This window comes from Sturnira hondurensis, unplaced genomic scaffold (assembly GCF_014824575.4).
Source record: "Sturnira hondurensis isolate 20B ecotype Veracruz unplaced genomic scaffold, ASM1482457v3 Scaffold0021354, whole genome shotgun sequence".
In the NCBI taxonomy this organism is placed as follows: Eukaryota; Metazoa; Chordata; class Mammalia; order Chiroptera; family Phyllostomidae; genus Sturnira; species Sturnira hondurensis.
In genome coordinates this window covers 20,477,023-20,496,761 of record NW_028093985.1, presented here as the reverse complement: position 1 = coordinate 20,496,761, position 19,739 = coordinate 20,477,023, and the positions used below count along the sequence as shown (strand labels likewise).

The 19,739-nt window shown below is 43.1% G+C and overlaps 1 protein-coding gene across 2 annotated transcripts in view; it reads left to right on the top strand.

Annotated features, from left to right (window-relative positions):
• The first annotated feature begins 1,758 nt into the window (after positions 1–1,758).
• Positions 1,759–19,739, top strand: part of ERAP1 (endoplasmic reticulum aminopeptidase 1) — a 34,273-nt gene continuing 16,292 nt past the window's right edge. Inside the window, exons 1-8 of one of the 2 annotated variants that reach the window (XM_037032323.1) lie at positions 1,759–1,963; positions 7,378–7,923; positions 10,183–10,321; positions 12,831–12,965; positions 16,361–16,481; positions 17,082–17,236; positions 17,575–17,688; positions 18,880–19,011. In XM_037032323.1, the coding sequence (XP_036888218.1) occupies positions 7,397–7,923; positions 10,183–10,321; positions 12,831–12,965; positions 16,361–16,481; positions 17,082–17,236; positions 17,575–17,688; positions 18,880–19,011 (1,323 nt within the window). In that variant the 5' untranslated portion in view covers positions 1,759–1,963; positions 7,378–7,396. Of the gene's footprint in view, positions 1,964–2,314; positions 2,478–7,377; positions 7,924–10,182; positions 10,322–12,830; positions 12,966–16,360; positions 16,482–17,081; positions 17,237–17,574; positions 17,689–18,879; positions 19,012–19,739 lie in introns of those variants that run through there. The other variant, XM_037032324.1, reaches the window with a different exon arrangement.

Sequence of the window (19,739 nt, the reverse complement as noted above, 5' to 3'; positions counted from 1 at the left end):
CACTCTGGAGTCAAACAGATCTACCGAATATTCAAATTTAGGTTCCACTTTTTATTTTCTCTTTGCTTTTGACCAGGTTGCCAACCGCTCTCTCTCTTCTCACCTTTAAAACAAAATAACTACACGACATGATTAGTGAAAAGATTAAATTATATACACATGTGCATAGGGTTAGTACTTAGCAGAGAATCTCACAGTTCTTAAGTAATCAATAAACTTTTCTGTTAGTTCACTTACTTCAAATACTATTTCTAAGCTTGGTAGTTGCTAAGTTTTGATTTCACAGATTCCACAATGGGAACGCCTTCGAGTTTAAAGTCCTCACTTGCAAGGTCTGCATCCCTCGTGTCCCTGTGAGAGCTTTGATATTAGAAGGGAATGCTGCCAAAGCTGCTGTCTTATTGCTTTACTTGTAGTACACTTGCATTCTGAAGAGGAACTCATGGCCAGCGTAATAGAGTCTAAAGTCTGAGCAAGGGAGAGCTTGTGAGAGAACAGTCTAGAGGCTGGCAGTGTTCTCCTCACTGACGTTTCAGCTCCCTTCTGCCAGGTTCCTATAAAGCCAACCCCTGTTCCTGCCTTTTCCTGCCTTGTCATTTATAGCAGCCTTCATTCAGTCTTTTTGGTGCATTCAGCTCCTTCCATCCTGACCCTCAAGAAATATTTTAAATAGGCTGTATTCAAAACTAAAGAGGAACCATTACACCCAAAAATGTAAATATAAAAGCAAAGGAATACATGAGTTTACAGGACAAGAAACTTGCCCCTGAGCAAACCGCCATCACTCACTTGCACTTGGAGGCCTCGGAGGGTGTAGCTACGCGCTGACCCCTTCTGCCCGTACTGTGAAATTACCTGGTCCTGAAGCACTGTCTCTTCTTGAATTTTAGTGAAAAATTTCTCTTGATCCCAACCTCATTGCACGTGGGGACAGGGTGTTAATTTCATATTACAAAATGTCTCTGGCTTAGGAGAATATGCAGAACAAAATATATTTTTCGAAAGTATGCACTCTTTTTGGAGAAAAATAGTTGAGATTTACTGTTCTAGTGACTGGAACACCAATTCTGTAACTAAGGAGGCTGAGAGGGAAGTGAGAGAAGCCTGAGTATCACAAGAAAAAGGTCCCAGAGGACCTGCAGTACCGCAGCCTCACCATCTGGTAGCCCTGGTTCAGTGTGGGTGTTTGTGACTTCATTTACCCTCAGCTGTTTAAAGATGGGCATTTTTGAGGGGAGATTTCATTCAGACTTAGTGTTTTAAGGGAGCATAGAATGGTTATTGGATTTTAGAAAGCAAGAGGAATGTTTTAATGTGGGGAGCAGCAAATCTTTGGGGTCCAAGACCCCCTGGGTAGAGGTGGGGAAGTTTTAAGGAGCCACCTAATCCCCTTCCTTTTTTGAGGCGTCTTCTAGTGGAATCCCTCTCCCCCGGGAGCCCAGAGGGTTCAGCATTTTGCAGCAGAGTTGTTCTGCGCTTTTGCAGAGACAATGATGGACATCCCCGGAGTCCAACCGGGGCGGAGTCCGTCCAGGCTTGGGGGAGAAGTCAGCTCCCATTCGGCCTGAGTCTCGATCTGGAGCATCTACCTGCTCTGTCCTGGTAGCCCAACCGTGGCGGTGCCGCTGGCTACCAAGGAGAAACAATACCTCCAAAGACACACGCAGAGGAACTAGTTTGCATTCAGAAACGAGTACTCCCTTGCCCCATCCCCCCTAGAATTGCAACCTTTCTGCTTCTCTGACTTGCATTTGTTAAGTCCCCGGCTCTTTCCCTCGCAGGACCCCACTCCTGGGTCTCCCCTTTCCCAGCTTCCACATCAATCCCGGGCTCCCTCACACACGTTGCCCACGAGCCCCTCGTGCAGCCTGCCGCTCCCTAGGCCCTACTTTCACTTTCGATCTCGAGTCAAAGCTGGCGGCTACAGCGCGAGGGTGAGCCGGCTGTGTGTCTCGACCCGCAGGTACAGCGGCGAGGTCCCAGTGCATCCCGAGGGGAGGGGGCTGCGTGGCTGGAGGAGGGCGCGATCCCCCTCCCGAGAAGGCCCGAGGGCCGAGGGCCGGGGCAGGGGAGGAGGCACGCCGGGGCCCTGTGACGAGGTGTGGGGGTTGTCCTGGAGCCTGGGCCCAAGTCTGACCGGAAGGGGCCCGGCCCGGCCTGCCGGGGTCCTTCTCCACTCAGAAAAAGCGAGGGGTGGGGAGCGGGCGCGCCTACTCCGAGTGCTGCCGGCGTTTTACCGCTTCGCGGCCGGAGGGAGCCTGCCTGCGCGCGCCGCCTGGCGCCTGGGTTCCAGCCAGCCCCTCCGTCCACCCGGCCAGATGGAGAAGTGGGTGGGTGGCGGGGTTACAGCTACAAGGGCACCTTGCGGATAGTGGCCAGAGAAACGGACATGATTTTGGCTTTCATATTGGGCCCCGGGGGTGGGCAGCTGGGATTTGCGTCTAAATGTCAAAAGTGTCAATTTTCTCTGAGCTTCTGTAAGTCTTACCCTCAATTGCCCTCACTTCGCTCCACCTCTAACCCAGTTCCATTCAGATCCTGCTCTCTTTTTGAGCAGATTCATGTTTCCTGTACCGGCGCCTCACTGGCCAGGTGGGCCTGTAAGTTAATTTCATAAGGAAGGAGAACAGCAGAGGACACTTCCTCATGGTTTTCATAGAGACTCCTTGTGTAGGCCAGGTCCTGAAAGAAACACTCTGGTTTCTTCCAAATGCCCACGGTATTTGCTCTCAACTCAACTCAGCATGTGGACATTAAAATACTTTTATTTTTAATTTTTTAAAGATTTTATTTATTTGTCTTTAGGAAGGGAAGGAGAGAGGAGAGAAATATCAATGTATGGTTGCCTCTTGTGAGTCCCCCACCAGGAATGGGCCTGCAACCCAGGCATGTGGCCTGACTGGGAATCGAACCTTGGTCATGTGGTTCACAGGCCCCTGCTCAATCCACTGAGCGACACCAGCCAGGCCTAAAATACTTTTAAAAATTGGCCAGAGTTGTCTGTTTTCCTAAGGAGTTGGTATTGTACTAATATCTAGCATATTTGCAGGTGGGCCTGAAAAAAAACAGAAAAAAATATCTATTGCATTAAGAAAAAAAAGTTGACTTAATTAAACGTTTTTTATTGTTTACCTGCAGTGAGAAGTCATTATCAGGGCTTGTTAATTCCTTTGTTTAGAGCACTTGAAAAGAAGGTCCATCACCTCTCTAATGATCGATTTCACATTCCATAGTGTCCCCATAAAGGGAAGGGTGAGCGAATCCAGAACCAGTTGCCCCATACTCACTGTGTGAGTAGGAAAAGGCCGAATCACCAAAGCAAACTAGATAAAGTTCCCAAAGTATCTGGAACTCAGACTAAGTGACTGTAAGTAAAGTTAGGTACTAACTCTGCAACTGCTGCATTTTCATTGACCACATTGACTATGAAAGATCAGGTGCCAGAGAAAAATATTTTTTAAAACTCTAAGGAAGTATGGTCAAGTACAGGAAAGTCCTTTAAACCCTATCCCCGTGCTCTAAATCTGTGTATTCAACTGCTCTCTTGATATTTCCCCTTGGAAATATCATAAACATCACACATTAAGCAAATTAAAATTTGAACCTTCGATTCCTCCCCTCCATTTTACATCTATTCCACCTCTCATCCTCTCTGTCTCAGTAAAGGGCACCTACGATCACTCATATTCATTCCAGAAACCTAACAGCAATTCTAATTCATCTTTTCCCTTACCCCTCGCTTAGGATGGTGAATCCATTCATTTCCCAGCGTCTGTGTTTCTGTCCTCACCCTCACCCCTCTTCCTCTCTTTGCCAACACCACCCCAGTGTAACACACTAGCTTACTTTTTCTACATTCCTTATTAACTGGTCTCGAGGCCTTCACTCTTACTCCTTTCCAGTCCTCCCTGCTTCACACAGCAACCAGGGTAATTTTCTCAAAGTGTGAATTGGATCCTAAGGCCTCCTAGCTCAAAACCCAGTGGGCTCTCGTCGCTCTTAGGCTAGCATCCAAAATCCTTAAGCCTGTGAAGCTGTGTGGTGGTCTGGCCTCTGCCCACCCGTCTAAGGCACATCTCTCCTCCTGCATTCTGTGTGCTCCAGGTTCACTGGCCTTTATCCGCAGCACTCTGCACTGCCTTTGAGCCTGCAGATAGGATTGCTGATCCCCCTGTCAGGGAAACTCCCTCTCGCCCTCTTTTCTCAGCTAACATGAATTCGTCCTTTAAATCTCAGCTAAAAATGTCAGAGGGCCCCAATGTAAATTAGTCTTCCCTGTTATTCTCTTTCAGCACGTATGTGTGCTTTTTTTGTCAGGGACCTGTGCTATCTTGCACTGCTAGCAGTCAGGAAAACCACTGGCATGACATATAACAGGCCCTGAAGAAGTATTTGTGAAATGAGTGATTGAAAATATTGTAACTCATTTAATCCTTCCTACTATCTAAGAGAACTGTTCATCTCATATTACACATGAAGAACACGAAACTGGGATTAAGTTACCTGTCCAAGGTCACACAGTATGTGGCAGAGCAAGACCTCGAAGCCAGGTTTCCTTTTCTGACTGTAAGCCATATATATGTATGTATGTATGTATGTACGTACATACAATTAATATACTTAGAATTATATCTGTATGTGTATGTATTCTGACATATAAGCTGTCAGTATTCCATGCTCCATTTTGGTTTCCTGGCATTGCACCCGCCTTGGGACACAGCCGAGTTCTCTTTGGTTCCCTCCCCTCGTGGATGCAACCCTGCGAAGCCTTTGATGTGAGTTCTCACTGCCAAGCACCTTAGCAGCCCCATGGGCCTTGCTGTTGGCTCAGGACCAGTTGGGATTTTTAGATTTCCTCTCAGCCGCCGGAGAACACTCAGGGATTTCCAGAGTCCTCACATGCCTCAACTTGCACTTTCACTGTATTCGCTACCATCTTGGGTCACTGGCTGAACGCACTAAGCTACTGCCATCAGAAATTCCAAATGGCAGCCCTTCACACAGTGTCCCTTCACTTCTCCGACTTCAAAGGAAATCCCTCGTTCTCCTCCTGCCCTGGGAGGTAGGGGCAAGAATGCTGTACCATTCTGGTATTTAACTTTTATTGTTTCTCAAATTGTACCAATCCTTGCATCTTTTATTAGGTTCCTCACAAAACACCCCCCCCCCCCAAGAACAATACTAAACAAAACTGTTCTTTTTGTTCACATCTCTCTTCTGTCTTATTTGGTGGTGCCTTTGAACTGGAATTATGGTGTCTCTGTGGTTGACTACCTCTAGTGTGTTGTCCTTTCTGTGTAGCCTGCAAATCCACTCCATGGGGAAGGGGAGGTAGGTGCCTTTAACTGTTTTTGATAAGGGAACAGGATGGAAAGTGAGGGGTGGGGAAAAGCATTCAGTGATTACACTCAACTTGTATCCCCTCTTGTAGGAAAGGATTATCCAGGAGCTTTTCAACCTAGCTCTCCAACAGAATTTCTGGCACGTTTTAAAAAATGCTGATTGCCTTCACTTCATCACCATAGATGCCAGTTTAATAGTTCTAGATAGGGATCTAGTCAAGGGTTATTTTAAAGGTCTCCAAGGCGATGTTAATACGCAGCCAGAGTGGAACACCACTGAGTGTAGGGAGAGTCCCATGCATCGTGATCATTTCAGGGGTCCACATTGCAGCATTACCACTTTTCTCATCTGATCCAAATGTCTTGGTAACAGAGGAGTTGGAAGGAATTAGCACCAATTACCTGGGCTCACCTGGCAGGGACCCCTCCTGGCAAACACCCATTAGAAAGACATCTTTGTCTAAGACAGAGAAAGAAGTATGCTGCATTCTCAGAGCCTGGGCTGCCCACTCCCCTACGATTTTCAGTCAGGGCACATGCCTGGGTTGTGGGCCTGGTCCCTCCCGGTAGGGGGCCCACCAGAGGCAACCACACATTGATGTTTCTGTCCCTCTCTTTTTCCTTTACTTCCTTTCTCTCTAAAAATAAATAAATAAAATCTTAAACCAGTACTACTCATTCTCTACCAAATTATCCTGGGGCTCCCTTGGTCCACATTGATTGACCGAACAACCCTCTACTTTCTCCCATTGTGCATTAGCTCCTGCCCCACTTACTCCATCTTCAGTGAACACTTAATGCCCTCCCTTCATTTCCAAATCTGACCTGATCTTTCAGACCGCCCTCAAAAGCTGGTCTTGCAGGGAGGCATCCCAGAGTCAGCACAGCCAAGCCACTCTCTTCCTTCAGAAACATCGTTCCATTCTTTCCCAGCACCCTCTTTTGTTATTCTTACAGGGCTCCACACTTTCTCCACACTTTCCTTATTTGTATACGAATGTGTCTGCCCTTCCTTCAAGATTTTGAAGTCCTTGGTTGTGGGATTATGTCTTGTGTATTATTGTATTCCACACCGTGCTTGGCACATGGCCTTCTACGTAACAGGTATTCAACACGTATTTGTTGGATTGATTGTAAGAGAGAATCCACATGACACGTGTGTTTGTCATGCACAGTGGTGAAAATCACTGTAAACTCTTTAAGTAATTCCTGGCTGCATAACTAATTATTCAATTAACTTTTGGCACGACAAATTGATACAGATCTAATGTTATTAAAGGTTACTGTTATGGATACTTGCTTGCTTCCTCTTGCTACTCAGTCTCTACATCTTCCTGTGCTTCTTATGTTTTATAGAGTCTCAGCTTTGTAAGCTTTGTGAGAAAAGGCTTGTCTCTCACTGCAGAAGCTGCAAAGTCCCAAATCTTGCTTTCTCCACCTCCTTGCCTGGTAGTGTGGGCACCTCACCTCAGCTCCGACAATCATAGTGCAAAGTCAGGACTCTGAAGCCGACACAAGTAGTGCACAGCTGCAGGGGTAGTGGAGAACTCACTGTAGTGCTGCTGTGTCAGGAATCTGACCTCCAGGGCGGTGGGTAGGGCGGCTTCCTCCACGGCCCAGTGTGGTGGGGAGTGGTCGTCTGGTCAGATGCTCCTTTGATGTGGTCCTGGCTGTTCATCTTTGCCATTTTGTGAGTCTGGTTTCCCAAATGTCCTGGCAAAGTGCAACCTATTTAGTGAGCTATTCAGGATCCTCAGACAGAGTTTGTTCTGTTGCTTTCAACCAAAAACACTACTGATAAAATTAGTTTAAACTTTGAAAACCAGAGGATGCCTTTGAGTAGGTGTTAATGAGTGTTGCTAACCATAAACTTTTTTCTTCTATGAATCAATAACATCAGGAAGGTAGTTTTAGGAAAAGACCTAGTACTTTTGAAAGTCTGTATCTGCATTTGCCAGTTCTGGGTGGATACATTCTGAAATCATGCTGTCCTGATTATATTTTGCTGACTCTTTTTTTTTCTGCTTTTTTTTAGGGTCGCTTGAGCAAAGAAGATGATGTCTCTGTCCAGCAAATGGCCACTTGGAACGGTGTCATTTCTACCTTTCTCACTGTTAATCCTCTTAATTGGGTCAACCCCTTCCTGGTGTCAGAGTAGTGAAGCTACGTCTCCAAAAGCCAGCAATGAGACGCCGTTTCCGTGGAATGGAATGAGACTTCCTGAGCACATCATCCCGATTCATTATGATCTCATGATCCACGCAAACCTCTCCACTCTGACTTTCGAGGGGACCACGGCCATAGACATCATAGCCAGCCAGCCCACCACTGCCATCATCCTGCATAGTAACCGCCTGCGGATATCTAAGGCCACCCTCAGGAAGGGAGCCGGAGCGAGGCAGTCTGAAGAGCCGCTGAGAGTCCTGGAGCACCTGCCTCATGAGCAGATCGCACTTCTGGCTCCCGAGCCGCTGGCTGCTGGGCTCCCATACACAGTTGTCATTGATTATGCCAGCAATCTTTCTGAGAGCTTCCATGGGTTTTATAAAAGCACCTACAGAACCACGGAAGGGGAAGTGAGGTATTCTCTAATATATATATATGTTTAAGCTTCAAGTGCTGCCCACACTAAACATATTATTTCAAATGGATTGTCTTTTAAAATTCCTTTGAATGTTGAATTTTTTCTTTGGTTCGGCTTTTGCATCCTCTTGGTAGAGTTAGAAATGACAATAGTTCGTTTTCTTTGTTTCTTGGATCTCATTTTTCATTCTGTTTTAACCAGTTTTCTTGCTTTCAGCTCTATCAGTGTACATACCTATTTGTTTATTTAATTGGATTTCTTGGACATTACAAACATCTTTCATTTTCTTGGCCTATGTATTAGTTTTCTAGGGCTACCATAACAAAGTACCATATAGTAGGTGGCCTAAACTAACCGAAGTTCATTCTCTCACAGTTCTGGAGGCTCGGAGTCCAAAGTCAGGGCGTCAGTGAGCTTGTGCCCCCAGCGTCCGAGGAGAGCTCTTCCTCGCCTCTTCCTTGCTTGTGGTGGCCCTTCAGCCTTGGTATTCCTTGGATTGTAGCTACACGGGGCTGGCCTCTGCCTCTGTTATCACACGGACAGTCTCCAGTTTTCCCTCTTCTTAGAGGATTAGGACCAAACCTGATGGCCTCCTATAACATGAGTACATCTGCAAAGATCCCATTTTCAAATAAAGTCACATTCACAGATAGTAGGAATTAAGACTTCAATGTGTCTTTTTAGAGGACACATTCAACCCACAACAGTCTATTAGAGGGAATACTTTCAGTTCGAATTTCATAGGGATCCTCAGCTGCCTTGCTTTAGTTCTGTTTTTAAGGAGCTAATTTATTTTGGGAGATTTTATACTAAATTTTTTATTTATTTTAGAGGGGAAGGGAAGGAGAGAAGGAGAGAAATATCAATGTATGGTTGCCTCTCGTGCGTCCCCTGCTGGGAACTGGCCTGCAACCCAGGCATGTGCCCCGACTGGGAATTGAACCACGATACTCTGGTTCGCAGGCCCACACTCAATCCACTGAGCTACACCAGCCAGGGTGATTTGATACTAAATTTTAAAATGAAGTTTTACTTGTCAATAGATTATACTAGCTTACTTTTCTGATTACATATATATGTATATATATGCATATATGTGTGTGTGTGTGTGTGTGTACATAGAGAGGTAGTGAGAGAGAGAGATAAAAAATCAGATGCTACCATAAAGAATTTTTAAGAAAATAAAATTTATCCCCATCACAGCTCCTAGAGATAACCACTACTTCTATTTTAGGGGAATATCCTTCTAAACTTCTCTCTGATTATGCATACACATTATTTTATGTAACTGGACCAACATTATATTTTCTGTTTTAGAAGAGTTTTTAAAGTATGTTGAGATGTTTTATATGGATGACTTATCACTGTGCATCATTGTACTGCCTGTTAGAATGTGTGTTTGTGCACTGACTTATTTAACTAATCGTTCATTGATGGAGATTACGTTGTTTCCAACTTTACAGCATCAGCAACACTTGGATGAACATCTTTGAAAATTATGTCTTTGGAATAAAAACCTAGAATTAAAACTGCTAAGTGAACGGGTCTACAAAAGTCTGATTCCCTTGCCATACTCCTCACCTCTAACCAATCCTGCGTATCAGAAATCTCTTTAGAGCACAGGAGGCAAACGCAAGGCCCTCGGGCCAAATCCGGCCCTCCACCTTCTTTTATCCAGGCCAGCACCTTGTTTCTACCTGGTGGCAGCACTGAGCTCTCGCTTAACTGTTAAGGGGTGGTTACATCTATACAGTCCTAAAATTACATTGGGCCCTTTGAAGGCAACCGCGAGGCTGATGTGGCCCCCAGTGAAAATGAGTTTGACACCCCTGCTATAGAGCCAAAAAGTCAACAGATATCGCCATTTGATTTAAATTACATTGATAATTGAAGATGTTGAGCAACTTTTTGATATATTTACTATTTGTAGGCTCTTCTTTTGTGAATTGCCTATTTATAACCCGTGTCTTCTGTTGACTTGATTGCTGGGTATATTTTTATTAATTTTAAGAGCTCATTATCTGCGACGGCTATTAACTCTTTGTCAAATACCTTTCAATCAATTTTCCCACGTTTTACTTGTCTTTTCCCTTCGTTTGTGATAGCTTTTGTAATATAAAAGAATTTTTTGTTAGTAAAAGCCATCAATCTTGTGGTAATATTAGAAATTAAAACACACAGGTGCACACACACACACACTTTTAGAGTCTCTGCCTCATGCTGTGTCCTTTTTCTCACTTGCCATAATAATACTAGGGTGCTGGCATCTACACAGTTTGAACCTACTGCAGCCCGAATGGCCTTCCCCTGCTTTGATGAGCCTGCTTTCAAAGCGAGTTTTTCAATCAAGATCAGAAGGGAACCACGGCACCTCGCCATCTCCAATATGCCCTTGGTGAGTCTGAACCCCTCTACATCTGTTGTACACACAGGGAAACCCACTGACTCACTGTGACTCGCATCACTCCAGTGACAGTCATTATCCAGGTCACCCGTTTTGTGTGTTTTATTGCCTAACAGATAGCTAACATTTTTTTTTCATTTTCAGACTAAGCTTTTGTTTCAAGCAACAATTTACTGGTAGTCCTAGAAAAAAAATGTTCCCCAAAACACAGAAGATTTCAGTTAGAGTGACTTTCTAGGTCATGGGTGTCAATGGAGGGAGTCAGCACTGATGCATTCAGGTGCTTCACAAAGCACTCCCACCTTTAGTGTCTCATACGGTCTTTAAAAAGGATTGCAAAGAGAACGTTTTGTTGATTAAAGCCATATTTCTAGTGTATAGTTATTTTCTATACTATGTATATGTTATCTACTAATATTACCTATACAGTTTGTAACCGTATGCATGAGAGTGGACAGACAGAAAAAGGAAAAAAGTAATCTTTTTGGAACATTTTAATACTAACGGGAAGTGATGATAGGTAGCCCTGTTTCCTTTAAAGAAACCATTACCCTTCCATTTCAAAGCAGATGTGCACAGTGTTTCCTCTTATTTTTTCAAAGTGGCGAGAAGATGACTGTGCCAAATGAGCAAAACAACTCCCTACGTGCCATTATCCTGTGATTCCGGCAGTTTAGAAAAAGTGTCCCCTGAGCAATCATTCTGCAGCCGAGGCAGAGCAGCCCCCGAAGCGTCCTTTGTTCCGCCGAGAGGCTCACTGTGGAGGAACCTTGGGGTGGACCGGGCTTTATCCCAGTCCTGAGGGATGGCCTGTCTGGTCCCTGTGCATGAAGGGACCCAGAGTGCCACACACCAACCTCTCGTACAGTACTCCTCAACCTTTAACACTTCATATCCTCCTAAATACCTTAAGGGTCCCTTCCTCAAACAAGACTCTGACAGGCCCCCACTAGAGGGTCTTCCCCTATGAAAAGCATCCTTCTGAAAATCCCGGCCAGCCAAGAACTTGTGTCTTCCCCTCCCCACATTCATATATGAAAGATAAGGAAAAAATTGTCATTTTTCTAATATGAACTTGAGATAGAGGACATGTTTTTTTCAATTTATAGTTCCCTCCCCCAATATTATGGTATCGCTTCCAAGATAGTATTGAGTCCTCTAAAGAATGACAGCTTTAGGAAAATAAAGGACCAGGGAGAGAGACAAGGCTGGTGGAGAGATTCATAGGCTTGCTGGGGAAAAGCTGGGAGCCCCTGAGGCTTTGCAAAGGTGCAAAATGGAGCGTAAATCCAAGGATTCCCAGGACCTACTTGTTGAGGATAGGAAACTAAGGTAATCTCATCCCTGGGACAGGAAAGCCCTCCCCTGGGCAGAATGGGAGTGGCCTGAGTCAGGCTGCAGACACGGGGTGGTGGGGAACGACAATGGAGTCTCAAAGGGTCTTGTTGGAGGCTAGAAAAGCAAACAGTTAATCACATTTAAATTTGAATTAGTTTATGTAGCTTACTTTTCTCATAATTATCATAGCATCAGGAAAGAAAATGTTGTTTAGAGGTTGGTTAAAGGCATTTTAGAAAGAAAAGTTAATTTTGTTCTTCAAGTGTAAACTGGGGTTGGCTACGAGAGTCAGGGTTTGGATGACCAGAGAGTGACCAGCTTGTGGGTATTAAGACAGGCCAGGGTGCAGAAATAGGGGTGGAGGGAAGCTTACAGGGAAAAAAAGCTTACGTTAACAATGGAACGCCAGGCTAGCTTTGGAGGGTCCTTTCTCCAAATCCTTCCCCCGTGCTTTCTGTTGGCTGAGGTATGAGACTTTCTTTGTTGGCAGCAGGTGCCATAGACTATACCTCTATCCCTCCCACCCCACTCTGCAAGGCTGCTTTTTTTATTGCATTTAAAAGCTGATTCCAATGAAGCCAATCAGAGTGTGGAGGTTTGCAGGGTCAGGCCCAGGTGTGGGTTGCTTGTTGGGGAAAGCAGAAGCTCTTCTAAGGCTGTGTATGGTTGTGCACTTGCCCAGTGTAGAAAATAAATTAGACACTGCACTCCCAGGTAATTGTCATACCTGTGTTTAAGGACACATAGACTACATCTTGGCGAAACCAGTAATCTCAGTCTTGTTTTTCCCCATCCTTATTATTAACGCTCATGTGCCAAATATAAGTCAGTTTGCAGCCATCTGGATTATTTATGAGAAATTAAGTGGTGATGGTTACACAACTGTGTGAATATAGTTTTGTTAAAAAAAACACTGAATTTTACACTTTAAAATTGTGAATTTTATGGTATGTGAATTATATCTCAATAAAAAAATGTATTTGAATGGAAGGGTTTGGCCTTAACATCCAAACTACAATCAGGTGTTGGAAAGAAAAAATTTAAGTAATTATAAAAATGTCATGCCATATACTTTCAATAACATGTCTGGTAGGAAAGTTCTCTCTGTGGAATATGTTCATCACACTGGATTATTTGATGACATAAGTTATTCTGATTTTAGGTTAAATCCGTGACTGTTGCCGAAGGACTCATAGAAGACCATTTTGATGTCACTGTCAAGATGAGCACCTACCTGGTGGCCTTCATTATTTCGGATTTTAAGTCTGTCAGCAAGATGACCAAGAGCGGAGTCAAGGTGAACCTGTGATTGTTAAACAGGGTGACCAGCCCGTCTGGTCTGCCTGGGACTGTCCTGGTTTTAAAATTGGAAGTCCACATCCTGGGAACCCCTCAGTCGTGAGCACATCGGGGCTGGCGATTCTACTATCACAGAAGCTTGTGTTTACAGGGAGGTTCTAGTAACAAAAGCGTGTGGGGAAGCTTGGCCTGGCCTGTGTTGTAGTCCTGGCCTGTGTTGTAGTCCTGGCCCATGTCATAGTTCTGGCTCCACCACTAACTGCCTGTCCGACTGTGGCCCTGTTCCCTCCTTTTTGAACTTGTTTTTATACTTCTTTAAAATGTGTAAGTTGGACATGATCCTGCAATGGTTTCTAAGGTTGCTTCTGGCTATAACTCTGCACTTTAGAAATGAATTGCCACCGGCTGTCGGAGCAGGGGACTTCTGGCCCTGGGAAGGAAGGCCCGTCCGCTTGGAGCATTAAATGGCTCTCAGGTCCTCTGGACCAGACAGTACTGGAACACGGGAGGAAGAAGTCTTGTTCTGAGGGGCACTTGCTCCCAGTCTGGGTGCCTTTGTGTAGCGAACAACCTATACAACTCTCTGCTGTGGCTCTGAATGCAAGGAGCTGCAGGACACTTTTTTTTGAGATACCTCACTTATTTATACTGGATTTCTCTGAGGCCTTTCTGAATAGTTAGGGTTTCCCTGCTAAATTGCCTTTTGTTCCCGTAAGGCTGAAGCTGCTTTTTTTGGACAATATATAGTATGACTTTATTTAAATGAAATGTCCAGAATAAGTAAATTGATGGAAGCAAAAAATAGGTTAGTTGTTGCCTTGAGCTGAAGCCATTGGAAAGAATGGGTAGTGACTGCTATGTACACAGTATTTCTTCTGGGGATGATGAAATATTTTAGAATTTAGTATGGTGATAGTTGCACAATTTGGTAACTCTATGAAAAACTGTTAAATTATTTATATTTCTTAACGATAAGCTAAAATATGTTAAATGGTTCAAAAACTACTCATCTACATTGAGGGTATAAAAATGTTCCACAGCTAGAGATTAGGGATTTTTTTTGAGAGAGTTAAACTGTAAGTCCTAGCCCCCAAAGTATAAGGTGACAGCTCAGTAGGTCTAAGGTGACCATTCTGAAGGCTTATTAACGTGTATCTCCTGGACTTTATATATATATTTTAAAAACTTTTAAAAAAGTTTTATTGTTTATGCTGTTTTTTAAAAATTTATAAGCTAAACAACAAAACAAACAAGCAAGCAAAATATAACCAAAGACACTGAAATAGAGAACAGGGGGACAGTGTCCAGAGGGGAGAGGGGAAGGAATTTCAGGGGAAATAGGGGAGGGATTTAGAGGAACAAATATAAAGGACACATGGACAACTAAGAAGGGTGGAAATGGGAGGGAGGGGGAGCACGGGGGTGGGTGGGATGGGATGGGAGTAATAGAAAGGCTGAAGCTTCTTATCCTTGTGGAGATATCTCTACTTAACTGGGGATTTGAAGGGGATGCTTGAAACTTGAAGGAGGGAACAATGTAAGTTCACCAGTGAAACTATCAACAAAACACCCAGTCTTTGATTTGCCCTCTCAATCCTTTATGAGTCAGCCTTTTTATAATGTCTCTTCCATACTGATTTTGTGATTTATAATTAGAAATTCATATTTGGTCTTCCTCCTGATTCTGACACAGAGCTCCTAAAACCCTTCAAGTTTCCTAAATGTAGGGAGCAATAAAGGTGTCTCTTGTCTGATTAACGAGGCGATCTTTGGAAAGCCCCTAGGAACCTAAAGATGGGTCCGGGGTGCTGGTTGCCAGGAATCGACCAAGTAATTGGAGGGTTGGACTTTGTAAAGCCTCTCCTGACCTCAGCTGGATATTGAGTTCCATCACCAATAGTCAACGACTTAACCATGCTTGTGTCTGCGCCTCCATAAAAACCCAAAGGACGGGTCAGAGAGCCTCAAGGGTGCTGAATGTATGGAGGTGCAGGGGGTGGGCGTAGCGTGCTAGGAGAGGGGACTGAGGCACTGAAGCTCTGCACCCTTTCCCCATATCTTGTCCTGTGTAGCTCTTCCATGGGACTGTTCTTGAGCTATTTCTTTTCACAGTGAACTGGTAATTTAGTAAGTAAACTTTGGACTATGAACTGCTCTAGCAAATCAATTAAACCCAAGGAGGGGGTGTTAAAACCTTCAATTTATATCCACTTGTTCAGAAGCACAGGAGAAAACCTGGACTTGTGACTGGCATTTGAAGTGGAGGGGAGGGGACGGTCTTGTGGGAGCGAACCCTTGCCCTGTGGAATCTGATGCTATCTCCAGTCAGACAGTGTCAGAGTTAGTGAACCTGTAGGGCACCCGCTGGTGTTGGAGAATTGCTTGGTGATTTGGGGGAACCAGCCCCCACACATACCCACTTAGGAACTGGCTGCCAAAGCCTGTTTCACATGCTAATGGTTTTAGTCCGTGTATTTCTTTAAACTTATTAAACATTTTATATTCTGTGTCTAGTAATTGCCATGGCTAAAGTCTTTGTGTATCTGGTTCTGTGGTTTATGGTTTTGGCTGGCTCTTGCTCACAGTGTCTTGTTGCTTTGTATATATTGTGAATTATGCCTGTGAACTTGTATCACCTGAGTTGAAGGTGGATTATTCCAGAGAGAATTTGCCTTGACTGGAAGCACTTAACAGCCTGGCGCCACTTGAACTCAACTTACTGGCATTGGGTTTTTGAACTGCCTGGTTATCCTGAATCCAACTGCTAGACAGCATGGTTAGCATTCAGTGACAAATTCTCTGAGGGGGTCTTTCATTCTTCCCCATATTGCACCAACGTTTGAAAAAGACATTGTTCCGTGCAGTCTTCTTGAGGAAGGGGGTGGTTATTTCTAGTTCACCATCCCATCAGGGTGTGGTCCTTCTGGGCTCAGCCTTTGCCAAGGTGCATCTCCTAGTTCGCTGCACATCTTAAGCAGCCTTTGGGCTTTGCCTCCTCCCCTTGGAGTCTTCCCCTGGCGTGAAAACCAAAGCCCAAGTCTACCTGTATTGGGCTGGTGTCCTCAGGGCAAGAGCTGGCTGCATTGTTTTGCTGACTTCTGAGGGTCCTGCTGTCACTTCATTTCTGGCTTCCAAGTTGTCTTTATCACTATCCCATGAAAACGTTTAAAGAAACATTTTTGTATACGTTATCCAGCCTTTGTAGTTGTCTCAGAAGGGGAGCTGATCAGGGAGAGTCAGCATTAATACAAGAAATAGAACTCCCAGCGCCCTTCTTTGATATTGGCAGCCAGATTCCGCAATACGAAGCTATTAATGGCAGCCTTCTTTGCAGTTGTGGAGAGAAACCACTGTGGCGTTCGCGTGACCTTTTTATTATGCCTTTCTCTTCAGGTTTCCGTGTATGCTGTGCCAGACAAGATAAACCAGGCCGATTACGCGTTGGATGCTGCCGTGACTCTTCTAGAGTTTTATGAGGATTATTTCAGCATTCCGTATCCGTTACCCAAACAAGGTAGAGGTTTTACGCAGATATTACAAGTGTGGATTAAATGATCCCAGCCATAGATTATACCCCGCTAATTAGCATCCATGTCGTTATCTCAGGAGCCCCTCAAGTCATTAAAACCCTATGTTAGCAGGCAGACAGCCAAGGACAAATAGTGCATTTTTTCGTTGTTGGCACATACTTGGTAGGAACACAGAAGATGCTTCACATATATTTTTCTGAATAAATAAATTTATACAGCAAAAGAAAATCTGCATTGTCTCATAAGACCCTTTATATCTATTTTGTGTTTGAGGTTTTAAGTGTACGGGGATCTTGAGCATTCAAAGTAGAGTGGATTTTTAAGGCAATTGTTATAAGTTTTCAATCCTAAACTACTTGTCAGACGTTAGAAATGGAGTCAGGACCCCTGTGACCTGAGTTTGACCTGAATGAGTCACCAAGTGACTTTTCTCCACTGTGCAAGGTTCTTCCAGCCTAGAGTTTATGACCCTGCATGGGCAGCTTAGATTTAATTACTACGTTTCTCCATTCTGAAAGTTAGTGTGTTTGAGCAATGTGTAACTTACAGATTGGTTAATATATATTTCTTTCCTCCTTCCCAAGATCTCGCTGCTATTCCTGACTTTCAGTCTGGCGCTATGGAAAACTGGGGACTGACGACCTATAGGGAGTCTGCTCTGTTGTTTGATGCTGAAAGGTCTTCCGCATCCAGTAAGCTTGGCATCACCATGACTGTGTCCCATGAGCTCGCCCACCAGGTATAAAAAGCTCAATCGCACTCCTTAAAAAGTGAAGTTAAACTGTGTCTGTATTGCTTTTGTGGGACATTGGAGGCTATTCAAATTTCTTCTTTGTCTTTTTTTTTTAATAGGAAAAATGATTTCTTTAAAGTGTTAGCTGCCATGTTTTAAAATGCATAGTTAAAGGGTTTTCTTTTTATTTTGATAAAATATTAATTATATAATGTTAACACCCATCTAACTGACATTACCCATATAAAATACATTTCCTTCTGAAGGCCTTATGTTTATGGCTGTGTAGATAATCCAGTCTCCATAGAAATGTGTGAATAATCTGAGTGATGTTTTCCTTTCAGTGGTTTGGCAACCTGGTCACTATGGAATGGTGGAATGACCTTTGGCTAAATGAGGGATTTGCCAAGTTCATGGAGTTTGTGTCTGTCCGTGTGACTCATCCAGAACTGAGAGTTGTAAGAAGTATTTACTTATTTGTTACATTTTTAGGTTAATTTATTTCTTTGTTCTATATTTCTGGGAAATAGTTTTGATTAGAGAACTCATAGATTAATAACTTCTTTGGGAGTTTAGATATGAATCATGTTCCCCAAATGCTAGTGAACCTTACAGATATATATATCTATATATATATATATATATCACAAAGGCTTATTTCCAAGCTAAATTGTGAGTCTATGATTGCTGTAAAATTGTACTAAATGTTGCCCGCCTTGAATAGAAATAATGACAGCCTGTCTGTTCTGTATCATTTTTCCAATGGTCAGAGTGCTCACGGAAGGAGTATTAGGTACAGTTTGCTATTCTTGCAGTAGAATTCTACTTATCAAATCAAATAAATTATTCTTAAGGCAACTGCACATTTGACTGTACATGAACCTAGACTCATGGAACCTCTGCATGTTTATTTTAAAAGTCGTGCGTTTAACTTGCGACAATCACATGCAGTAAAATTTAAAAGAAACTAAACTTTATATAAAAAATCCTTTATCCTTCTATAATTACTTAATTTGTTCATATTTATTTTCCTGTATACATAATTTGTACATAGTTATGGTTATAACATACATATAATTATTACACTATAATAGATCATAAGCATTTTCCTCTGTTTCCACATAATCTTTAAAATGTGGAAACATTTCAAATGCAGAAACATAATCATTTAAAATGATTATGTTACGTGTATTATTCTATTGGTTAATAGGCCTTAGTAAATCAGGTTATAGTTGGAATTTGTCCTCCATTATTTTTTCTTTCACTACATGGTTTTAAAGCTAAATCTCTTTGCTGTAAAATACTATAGATAATGATTGGAAATGTTGAAATCACTCTACATTTTAGTTTCTTGTTTTGTTGCTATTTGGCTATAGGCATAGTGGTTCTGTTTTTAAGTTAATATAAGTTTTTTAATCCTAAAGTGATAAGTAAATATTTAAGATGAGAGAAATCTAAAATATTTACCAAAAATCATTTTTCTTGGATATTCTTTCAAAGACTTTTATTTTGTAAATTCTGTAGATATGGAATCTATTGGGCCAGAAATTAGAAATATAAATCTGCTACACCAGATCAAGGATTCCTTCTGTGGTATTTTCGTCTACATGTAAATCATAAGTGGTGTTGTCTTTTTTCTGCCTCAATAGGAAGATTATTTCTTTGGCAAGTGTTTCAGTGCAATGGAGGTAGATGCCTTAAATTCCTCACATCCTGTGTCCACACCGGTGGAGAATCCTGCTCAGATTCGGGAGATGTTTGATGACGTTTCTTATGAAAAGGTAAAGATGGATAATAAGAAGGCCGTTGGGACACCGAAACTTAGAAACACTGGGGTAGAGAGATTTTAGATAAGGCTGTGGGGTAACTCACCCTTCATAAGGAGCAACCCAGACCGAATGCCTTGTATGCTGACCTGTGCTGGCAGGAGTTCACTCATTTACGTGACTAAATGAGTGACCTTGCAATTTGTCTAGTAATCCTGAAGATTAAATTTTGGCAAATTCTTCATTCCCTCTGTTGAGTTTCAGTCGGCCATGAATTTTTGACTTACACAATTAGGTCTCTGTTGAGCATTGACTTGATATCAGGCAAAAGTTCCTGCCCTTGTGTGGCTTACCTTTCAGTGCCATTAGGAATGGTTTACATTGTTGAACTGCAAAGCAGTGTCCTACACAATGTGATTAATAACAGAATTGGAAATTGTTGCAAACATTTAATGATTGGGAGATTTTACCTAAAAATCCAGACTTCTTGCTTCTCTCAGGGGAGGGGGAGGAGGATTTTGGTCACAGGGGACCTGCATTTCCTTTGGTAGCATAGGCTGGAGCTGAATGACGGCTCCTTTATGAAATCAAGTTTCTGCTTTTCCACTCCCCCTTCTAATGCCCACTATTTCTACTGTCTTCTCACTGAGGCAGAGAATGTGGCATTTATCATTATGTTTGGCTGTTTTGTTTGCAGCAAACAGAAAAGTATTTCTTACTTGGATGCTTTTGTAATAGTGCAG